General features: G+C 40.2%; 1 protein-coding gene across 4 annotated transcripts in view; it reads left to right on the forward strand.

Moving 5' to 3' along the window:
* KCNT1 (potassium sodium-activated channel subfamily T member 1) overlaps positions 1-11,320 on the forward strand; it is a 186,531-nt gene that overhangs the window by 107,368 nt on the left and 67,843 nt on the right. For 2 of the 4 annotated variants that reach the window (XM_027869623.1, XM_027869624.1), the window contains exons 3-4: positions 5,334-5,433; positions 8,713-8,772. In XM_027869623.1, coding sequence (XP_027725424.1) covers positions 5,334-5,433; positions 8,713-8,772 — 160 coding nt within the window. The remainder of the gene's footprint in view (positions 1-5,333; positions 5,434-8,712; positions 8,773-11,320) is intronic. The other 2 variants (XM_027869625.1, XM_027869626.1) reach the window with 1 other exon arrangement.

Here is an 11,320-nt window from a genome sequence, read left to right on the forward strand (position 1 = left end):
GATAGATAGATAGATAGATAGATAGATAGATAGATAGATAGATAGATGGCACAGGATGAGTTGAAGATGAAGGGGTGATATCTGGAGAATAAAATTAAGGAGTGAGAGAGGACTATACTGGGAGAAGAAGAAAGGGAAAGGTAGAATGGGGTAAATTATCTCACATAAAACAGGCAAGAAAAGGCTTTTTTTTTTTTACAGTGCAGGGGAAGTCAGGGGAAGGTGAGAGGGAATGAGTGAATCTTATTCTCATTGGATTTGGCTTAAGAAGGGAATACCATATATACTCAGTTAGGTATGGAAATCTATCTTACCCTACAGGAAAATAGGGGGAAATGGCATAAGAGAGCAAAAGGATGATAAAGAGGAGGGCAGATTGGGGGAGGGGGTAATCAGAAGCAAACACTTCCAAGGAGGGACAGGGTCAAAAAAGAGAATAGAATAAATGGGGGGGATGGTTGGGATAGGATGAAGTGAAATATAGTTAGGTTTTCACAACATGACAACTATGGAAGTGTTTTGCATGACTACACATGTATAACCTATCTCGAGTTGCTTGCCTTCTCAATGAGAAGGAAGGGAGAAAATTTGAAACCCAAAGTTTTAAAAACAAATGTAAAAATTGTTTTCACATGCAACTGAGAAATAAGATATACAGGCATTGGGGTATAGAAATCTATCCTGCCCTACAGGAAAATATAAGCGGAAGGGGATAAGAGAAGGGAGGGGGATAGAAGGGAAGGCAGATTAGGGGAAGGGGTATTCAGAAAACATGCTGTCTTGGGGTAGGGGGAGGGACGAGATGGGAAGACAATCTTGTGGAGGTGAATGTTGAAAACTAAAAATAAATTAATTAATTTAAAAAAAACAAATATGGATGGTTAAGCAAAACAAATTCCCTCATTGGTCTTGTCCAAAAAGATATATGTCTCATACCCTGAATCCATCAGTTCTGTCTAAGGGTGGGTAGAATGCTTCACAATAGCACCTCTGGAATCTTAGATAGTCAGTGCTATCCTACCACCTGCTTTTTAAGCAGTTAAAGGTAAAATCATAGACATTTAGCAAAGGATTGTAGCATTTAGAGCTTGAAGAGACTGTGGAGATCCTCTCATATAATACTCTCATTTTATTGATTAGGAAATAAGAGACATAGTGTCCCAGGACTTGGGCAGGGATAATCTTATTGTACTTTCTTCTCTGGTGGACCACCTCTGGAATGTTGTGTTAAGCTCTGGGTCCCACATTTTAAGGAAGTGGACTGATAAATTGAACAGCATACAGAAGACAGTGAGGGTAGTAAAGGAGCTTAAGCTCATGACACATGAGGACTGATAGAAGTTAGGATGGTTTGCCTGAAAGAGAACACTTCACAGGGATATGGTAGCTGTCTTCAAATATTCTAAGGGTTCCCATTTAAATAGGGAAGGAGGATCAGACCTTTTTTAATTGGTGTCAGAGGAAAAACTAGGAGCAATGCATAGAAGTTGCTGAGCAGCAACTTTGGATTTGGCAAACAGAAAAGCTTCCTAACAATTAGAGCTATCAAAAAACGGAAGATGCTGCCTGGGCACTTATTGGATCCCCCTAATTGGACATTTGGAAGCAAAAGTTAAGAAACCACCAAACACCTATGTTATAAGGGGAGTAAGCAAGGTGGCCCAATGGGTAAATAGTTGAACCTGGAGTCTTTAAAATCTAGCCTTAGACATTTACTAGCTATGTGACTCTGGGCAAGTCACTTAACCATTGTTTGCCTCAGTTCCCTTATCTATAACGTGGAAGTCCTCACTACCAGAGTGAGATAATATTTTCAAAGCACTGTGTACACCTTAACATGCTATATAGATGCTGACTATTGGAGGGAATTCTTGCTCAGGTGGAAGTTGGACTGGATGATTCCTGAGGTCCCTTAAAACTGTGAGATCACATAATCATAGATTTAGAATTAGAAGAGACTTTATAGAGGTCATCTAGTCCAACACCCTTATTTTACAGATGAGGTAACTGAGGCCCACAGAAATGGATTATCTTGTCCAAGATTGCACAGGTATTATCTGTGACTGTGTGGGTTGAGGTATAGAAAGGGGAATTGTCTTGCGCATCAATCAATCAACAAGCATTTGTTAAATATCAATTATGTGGTTAGTACTGTTCTAGGCACTGGCCTCTTCTATTTTGGAGACATCTGTCACTACCTCTGTGGAATGACACATAATGCCTGAGTAAGCCCTAATACCTGAAATTATCTGACAGAGGCCCCATCACTATTAGTAGTTTCTTTTCTGAGTCAAAAAAATAAGAGGAATGTTGTGGAAATGGGATCTGGCTTGAGCTTTTTCTCTGAAAGGTTCATATAAGGAAGAACTTCCTAACAAAGCCTTTACAAAATGAATTGAACTTTCTCCTGAAGGAATGAGCTCCCTGTCCCTAGAAGTGTTCAAGCAGAAGATGGACAACCCTGTCAAGGATGCTGCAGATGTAACTCCTGCATAGAGTGACACATACAAGTAATAAGTCAGTGACAGAAATAGGACTTGAATCCAGGACACCAGACTCCAAATCCAGTGATCTTTCACTGAACCAGGTTGCCATGATTCTTAGGAGAAAGGAGATATGAGTTTATGTCCTGGCTTTGTGCCTGACTTGGTCACCTTGATCAAGTTTCTAAAATATCTTTCAATACTGACATTCTAAGAGTCACCAATATCCCTCTCTGAAAAACGAAGGGTTGAATCTGAACAAACTTTTAGCTCTGACATAATATATGCTATGTTCTAAGATCCCTTTCAGTTCTATGGCTCTATAATTCTGTTGCTGTATTTTTTTTAATAGATTGCTCCTTAGACACTTAAACTTATCAGAAGCGCCCTTATGGGGCCAAAATCCACGGCCCCTGCGGCTGTCCCCTGAGTGAGATGCCAAAGGTCATTTTGGGGTAGACCAGATATGTATTCTGGTTGCCAAAAAGCGTTTTTCTTTGTTTAGGGCAGGGCCTGGCTATGCTGCCCTGATCCCCAGGATGCATCAGACTAATCTACCCCAGTTTAAAGCCAGGGACATAGTCAAACACTCTCAGCTCCCTCTGGGGACCTACCACAGTCTGTCAGCCTGAGATTCAAAGGACCATAGATTTAGAGCTGGAAGGGACCTCAGAGGACATCGAGTCTAATCCCTGCATTTTACAGGTAAGGAACTGCAAGCCCAGAGAGGCCATGTAACTTGCCCAGGGCCACACAGCTATTAAGTGCCTGTGGAGGGATGCAAACCCAGGGCCTCCTGACTCCAAATGTAGCACACTATGTACTATATCCTTCTGTAATTCACTAAAGCTTAGCATCTAAGTCCCCACTGTCACCTCCCCACTGCCTACTGCAGCTGTTCAGGGAGGTTAGCTGTTTCCGGTAGCCCTTCTGTGCTTCTCAGAGGGAGGAAGGAAAAATTCATTTCCAGTATGTGTGTGTTGGAGGGAGAGAGAGAGGGGAGGTATAGGTATTGGGAGGAAGGCACTATTCTAGTTCTCAGAAAGGGCAGAACCAGTGGCTTTCCCAGTGAACAGGCTGGATCTTAGAGTTTGTATAGAAATGTTTATTCCAAGTCAAAAGCCAAGGCTACTCCCTAGAGCCTTCAGGAACATTTGTCAGAGGCTGCACTAAAAAACCTAGAGGCCTGACATAACATCTTGGAAATTGCCCAGCCTTTCTTTAATTAATCCTAGAATTCTAGAACCAGGACAGCCCACAAAGACCATTCACAAACCTCCCATCAGTTCTGTGGCATCCCTCACAGGATCACCCAGTCCCTGCTTAAATACTCCTTGTGAGTAGGTGCTCACTCCCTTAAGGGGCAGCCTGGATCATTTGGTAGCAGCTTTATTTGTTAGGATGTTCTTCCTTACATCAGCATTTATTGAAAGCTCCTCTTTGAGCAGAAGGAGGTTCAGAAGGGAACACAGACAAGCAGTGTATAATGGGGGGGCAACTTTAGAGTATAAGGCTAAATTCAATATACACTTTAAAGAAAACAAACTATATCTAATAGATCACAGTTCCACGTACAACTCACTTTTATTTGTACATTGAAATGTTCATCTTTGTGGGTATTTATTAAATTTATATAAGGCAACTAGGTAGATAGAGTGCTGGGCCTGGAGTCAGGAAGACTCATCTTTGTGAGTTCAAATCTGGACTCAGACAGACTAGCTGTGTAACCCTGGACAAGTCACTTAACCCTGTTTGCCTCAATTCCTCGTCTTAAAATGAGCTGGAGAAGGAAATGACAAACCGTTCCAGTATCTCTGCCAAGAAAACTTCAAATGAGGTCACAAAAAATCGGACAGCACTGAAATGACTAACAACAACAAATTAAATTCATAATGAAAGCAGAAAAATGGTTAAATGATACTAAAAAGAAGAAAAATTCTTCTCAGAGCAGTCTAATGTTATTTCTATAACATTCTTCACATTTTCTGCCTTAGGAGATCAAAATAAAAGCTAGTAGAAGTGGGGCCTCTACCAGCAAATCCCAAGCACCCTGCCTCCCTCTGCTTGGACATTAGGCGGCCCTCAGCAAAGCCAATGACAAATGAGGCTCTGGAGTAAAAAGAAGGGGGCGTGCCGAGACTGCTTAGAATCATTTGCATCCTATGTCAGACCCAGGAAGATGAGCAGGCTGGGAAATAATTGTTAATAATACTAGCTAGCAGTTCCATAGCACTTTAAGGTTTGCAAAGCACTTTTACATATATTTTTATATGTCTCATAAATTGTCTCATTCGATCCTCATAAACAACTCTAGAAATCAAGTGCTATCATTATCCCCGTTCTACAAAGAAAAACTGAAGCTGAGAGTAGGTAACCCGGGGACGTGGTAAAATACTCACAGCTCCCTCCAAGGACCTACCTAAACATCTCTGTCTGCCCGAGATTCATAAGATTTAGACCTGGAAGGGACCTCAGAGGCCATGAAGTCCAATCCCTTCACTTTGGAGGTGAGGGTACTGCAAGCCCAGGGATTCCAAGGGAGTTGCCCTGGGTCACCCGGTTAGGAAGGGTCTGAAGAAGAACTTGAACTTGGGTCTTCCTGACACTGAGTCCAACACTCTACCCATTGTGCTATTTAGCTGCCCTAAAGGGAGGGGAGGGACCAGTGGTGATGCCTCACACTGCTCTGATCTTTAAAGTGGAGAAAGTGAATTTGCTCCCACTGAAGTCATTGTCATCCCTAGAGAATTAAAGCTGGTGCTGGAACCTGGAGCCTTGGTCTGAACACGCACATGTATGTCTGCTGATACCCCTTTCATTCCTTCCTAATATGCTTCTTTCCTCTTGCAGGTCTGAGGATCAGGTTGTTCAACTTTTCTCTAAAGCTGCTCACCTGTCTCTTGTACATTGTACGAGTCCTTCTCGATGACCCAGTCCAGGGGATTGGATGGTGAGTTGTCGAGGCAACCATCTTGGTCTGCAAGAGATCCCCATTTTTGTAATGAGGATCCATTCTGGAAATTCTCTGGTTTGTATTAGGGATCTATTCATTTGTGATGTATCCCCTCAGGGGGATCTGCTAAGTTTGCGATCATAGGATCATAGATTTAGAGATAGAAGGGACCTTAGAAGTCATCAGGTCAAACTCCCTCATTTTACAGATGAGGAAATAGAGGTCCAAAGAAATAAAATTAATTGCCCAGGATCACAGTTATATTAACTGTATCTGAGAGGGGATTCAAACCCAGCTATTCCTAACTCCAGGTCCAGCACTCTCTCCATGACACCATAACTATCTCTCTAATAATGTTTGCTATGGAGATACACTAGTTTATAAAATAGGTAGATAGATCAGTAGATCAATAGACAGAGATATGTATATATAAATATAATTTATGAATTGGGATTGGAACTGATATATACACATATGTATATGTATGTATCCACATATGTATATATGTTGATAGATAAACAGAGAGATATACATATATGTATGTATAATTGTAATTGATGAATTGGGATTAAAACTATGTATGTATGTCTACATATATGTATATGTGTGAATAGATAAGCAGATAGATACACATACATTTTTATAAAAACACAATTCTAAACAAATATGTATATGTGTATATATATATATATATATATATCAGTTCCAATCCCAACTCACCATATATATATTATATATATATAATATATATATACACATACATATTTATGGGTATTGTATGTATATATGCATATACGTGATGGAGTATCTGGTGGGTCTGAGTGGTTTGTGGTTGGGGTGGTGACTTCCTAGGACACTATAACTTTATTAGTTGTTTGTCTTCTCCCATTCTTTCCCTCACCTCTGATTTTGAAACCCAATATCTCAGCCCTCCTTCCAGCAGCCAGACTTCAGACTGATGTCTCAGGTGCTATACCTCAGAGTGACACTCATCTCCTTCCTGCAGATGCTCTCAGACAGTGTATTTTTGCAGCTACAGCTGCTGATAGTGATTCTCCTAGGATTAGATTTGGGGATGGGTGGCAGGAACATTGTGTCATCTCCCAAAGCTGCACAGAAGTGCACATTCTAGTCCCAACTCATCCATTAATTTGACCTTGGGCAAGTCACTTGGCCTTTTTGGATTCAGTGTTCTCACCAGTAAATGGACAAAATAAAATCTACTTGTACCTACCCTCAAAGAATTTTGCAAGAACAAAATATTGTGTGCTGCTAGAGCTTTGAAAAGTTCAAACCACTCTAGAATTTTATTTTTATTGCTCTTTCCTTTTAGGAGAGACAGGATGGTATAGTAGATAGAAAGTTGGTCTGGGAGCCAGGAAGACCTAGGTTTGAGTCCCAACTCTCACACATATTGACTGTGAGACCCTGGATAAATCAGTGCTCTAGGTCTAAACCACTCTCTACAACTGTAAGTTGTAGTACCTGCATTGGTAGCAATTTCCTCAGCAGATATTTCCCTATACTAGTTAAATCCCATGTCCAGTCCCTTACACTACATTTTTAGAACAGCACTTTGATTGAGTTGCCTACGTCCAAATATTTATTGGGGAAGGGAGGAGGGAAAGAATTGCTTCTGATGAGGGTCTGCTCTCAGTCTGCGCCTGGAAGGGCTATATATCACAGCTACAAAAAATGCTAATGGCTCCCTATTGCCTGCAATGCCCTCCCTATTACCTCTGCCAGCTTGCTACTTTCTGAGCTCTTAAATGAGCCATTTCTTGAGCCTCTCCCCAATCCCAGGGGCCTGATGCTGAAAATTACCTTTGTATTCACTTTGTTTCTATTTTGTATCTAATTTTGTTGTATATAATTAATTATTTTGTTTCCCTGGATAAAATGTAAGCTGCTTGAGGCTGGGCATTATTTTGTTTTTGTCTGTCTTCTCACAGCACAGGCTGGTGGCCCAGTAGATGCTTAATAAATAAGGCTTAACAGATTCCCCCTGTAGGTCAAGGGTGCATGCTTCTATCTGACTGTAAGCGCATGGGTCTTTGGGCCAGAAATCTTCTTGGAGGGGAAGGTGGTAGAGGTTGGAGAAAAAAAGGGAGCAGAAGTCACAGCCTAGAAAAAAAGGTGGGTAATGATCCGGATCTATTATTGCTCTAGATCTGAATGGGGCCTCTGAGGCCATCTAGTCAAACCCCTTCATCTTACAGATGAGGAAACTGAGGCTCAAAGAAGCCAAGTAACTTGTCCAAGGTCACAATGGTAGTAAGCAAAGCGGGGGGACTTGAACCCAAATCCTCTGACTCCTGAGCAAGTATCTATGACATCTTTTCGTGTTTTCCAAGGGTGGTACTGGTGTGATGGAATAGGAGTCAGAATAACTGAATTTGAGTCCTTCTCAGCTACTGACCCACTGTGCAACCTTAGGCCAACCTCTTCCTCTGTCTAAGCCTCAATTTCCTTATCAATAAAACATTGATCTCTGAGTTCCTTTCTAGATTTTTAAAAATATTTTAATCTAATTCTATGAATGCATGATCATGAAAGATTTAATAATAATGGGATTCCATGAAATTTTCAGTGAAGAAAGATTATAGCTAAATGCAAACATTTTATGTTTAAATAATTTTACTATAAATTTAATTACTGCCAACAAAATATTAATAAAAAAGATAAGTGAAGCCATATGAGAAACCACAAACTCTAAATAATTTATTTTGTTGTAAGCATGTTGTAAAATTTCACAAAATTATCTTTTTTTGCATCTCTATGATGGCTTTTTCTTCTGAGTTTGTATATTTTGCCAGGGCTTTTTTATTTTTGTGAAATAATTATAATATAGTTAGCATTTATATAGAGCTTTGTTGCTTGCAAAGCACTTTACACATATTATCTACTTTGATACTCAAAACAACCCTATGAGATTGCTGCTGTTATCCTCATTTATAGACAAGGAAACTAAGGCTGGGAGAGGTTAAGTGTGACTCATTCAGGGTCATACAGCTAGTAAGTGTCTGAGACAAGATTTGAATTCAAGTTTTCCTGCCTCCAAGTCCAACATTCTATCCACTGTGACTCCTTTGTTACTCCTTTGAATGTTCTGGACTCTGCATAAGTTTCTTCACTTCATCTAAGTTTTTTTCCATATTTCTTTGCATACTTCAGCGCAGAATTTTTTTTTATCTCCTAAATACTCTTAACAAATGATTTTGATCTAGTTTGCTTCATTGTAATGGTCTCTCTCTTTTCTTCCATGGCTTTCCACAGCTGGGGCTGCCCCAAGCAGAACTATACTGTATTCAACCAGTCTTCACCAGAGATCAATTGGTAAGTTGATGATTAGTCTTGAAAGAACAATCCTACCCCTCCCCCCACCCCTGAAGAAAAGGGTGGAGGATGTCAAGCAATGAGCTTGTGTGTTAGAGAAAGTTGCCCAGATTTGAACCTAAGATTCCCTAATTATCACCAACTCTCTTGATGGGGAATGTGAAATTGTTCTAAATAAATGAACAAAATAATGTGGCAATTTACTTCGCTTGATTATGCATATTTGTTACAAAGATTTTGTTTTGTTTTGTTCTTCCAATGGGGAGAGGTAAGAGAGAAAAATAACAAGTGCTCGTTAACTGAAAAAATGTAAAATAAAATTGCAAAAATTCACAATAAATAAATAAATTGATAAAGCAAGCAATTAACTCATATTCAAGGATTTGTGGTTTTTTTTCAGTGTGGGTTCTCTCACTAACACAGATCATATCTCTCTGTGCCTTAGCTCATGTTCTTCCAGTATTGCTGCGGCCAAAAAAAAAAAGTCTCATCCTCAGTGATAAACGTAAACTCTTTCAGAGCTAGGACGAGTTCATCTTTTGTCTTAATATCCACCAGTGCCTGGTGTTCAATAAATGCTTGATGCCTGATTGGTTGATGACCCTCTCCCAACCTCAGTCAGGCTGACCTTCAGACAACTACTGTACAATCTGTTGGCTGCCCCATACTCAAACCCTTCCAGCTCAATAGGACCTTAGAACTGGCAAGAGCCTGCACCCTTCTGTAATAGCTTCTGGGAATCCAGCTTTACCTCTGGCACACAACAATACATCAAAGCCAAACTTTAATAGAATAATTAATTTAACTTGTGCTGCCTTATTATTAATGTTTTTCTCCTTTTTTCCATCAAGATCTTTTACCACCAAAACATAGGAATAAAAATCATGCAGGGATTTTATTCCTTGGGCCCTTAACTGAACTAACAGCCTCATCTTACATCAGACCCTCCGAAGGCTTTGTGAGATTACATGAAGTATAAATTCCAAAGTTAATTTCCAGTTTTAAAAAATACATATATGGTTTCATTCAGAAAGAGTTCCCATTCCCATGCCTATTCTTACCAAAACTTTAGAAATTCAGGAATACTTTTAATTAGATCACTGCAGTCAGGTTGAATTTCATGAGGAGAAAGTTTCATCTCAGAAACAAGTGGGCAGAATATGTGAGTAAATAACAATACATATAAAGGGGTATTGTCTATGGAGGTATTCTTGGAATCCCTAGGTGATGATTCTGCCAGGACTGCTGTTGCTGGGATGCTGATGTTTTGGCTTCAGTGCTTTCAAGGTCCAAATTTGTTAGCTAAGCAGTACTTAGAGAAGGGTCCAGTGCACACCGATCAATGGGATGACCAATCACAGCTCTAGAGGATAAAGCATGCCTCCCACCTCTTAACAGAGAGACACTGAATTAGAGTGGAAGCAGCAGACACACATTTTTATACTGGATCAATAAAACAAAATGTGTTCTACTTGATTGTACTTATTTGTTATAAAGGAAGACTTTGGTGCCAGGGGTTAGGGAAGAGAACTGGGGGTAAAGTGGAAGGGAGCAATTATGAAAGAAAAAAGAAAAGGAGGAAAAGAGCATCATTAAAACATTTCTTAAAATGCACAGAAGAGATTAGAAGGAAGTTTAAGAGGAGGTACAGAGAAGCAAGGCAATGCTGGTACTACCATGTTAAATTTAATATATAAAATCACATGTACTTAGTTTATGAAATAAGTTGTATTGGTTGATTCAAGGTTTCACATAAAGTCCTCTTTTCTAACCTCATTTCTGTATAGAAATGTTCATATTTTCTAGTCTGTAATTTTAAAATGCTTATTTAAAAAAAAAAAAAGTAGGTACATACTGTCATGGTTAGCTGCAAAAGAGCTGAGGAGAAAGAGAGAGAGGGGGTATTACACCAGTTCAAACAAAGCATTCCAAGCTGGAGCCTTCCAGCATCAAGGCTGAGTATCAGAGAGCCAAGCCCTCAAATTCACAAGCAGAGGCGGGGCCAGCAGGAGCTTTATGCCTCCACACCCACATTACTTCTCTCTCTCCCTCAGTCTTGTCCATTTCTCAGGTTAAACACCTGCCTCTTCTGTCATTTCTGCCCAACCAACTTATCTAGGCCATGCTGTCTTTGAAGCCATAAGAGAAATGTTCCCATCACCATGGCCATTGGATAACTGATTTAGGGCTGAAAGGACCTTGGATGTTATCAAGTCCAACCCCCTGGTTTTATAAATGAAGAAACAGAAATCCACACAGTTTAAGAAATCTGTTTAAGATTACACTGAGAGTAAGTGATAAAGATGGGGTATGAATCCATATACTCTGACTCTAAAGCTCTTTCCACTTAACGCACTGCTACTGGGCAAAACATCACCCAGATGTGGAAGGTGGCACATGTTATCAGACTTGATCAATGAGTGAACTGATTTTGCAGAACTATTTTGCTCTCCCCTCCCCTCCCCTCCCCTCCTCACGTCTCCTCTCCTCTCCTCTCCTCTTTTCTCTCTCTCTCTCTCTCTCTCTCTCTCTCTCTCTCTCTCTCTCT

This window comes from Vombatus ursinus, unplaced genomic scaffold (genome assembly GCF_900497805.2).
Source record: "Vombatus ursinus unplaced genomic scaffold, bare-nosed wombat genome assembly UNPS02014793.1, whole genome shotgun sequence".
NCBI classification, from domain to species: Eukaryota; Metazoa; Chordata; class Mammalia; order Diprotodontia; family Vombatidae; genus Vombatus; species Vombatus ursinus.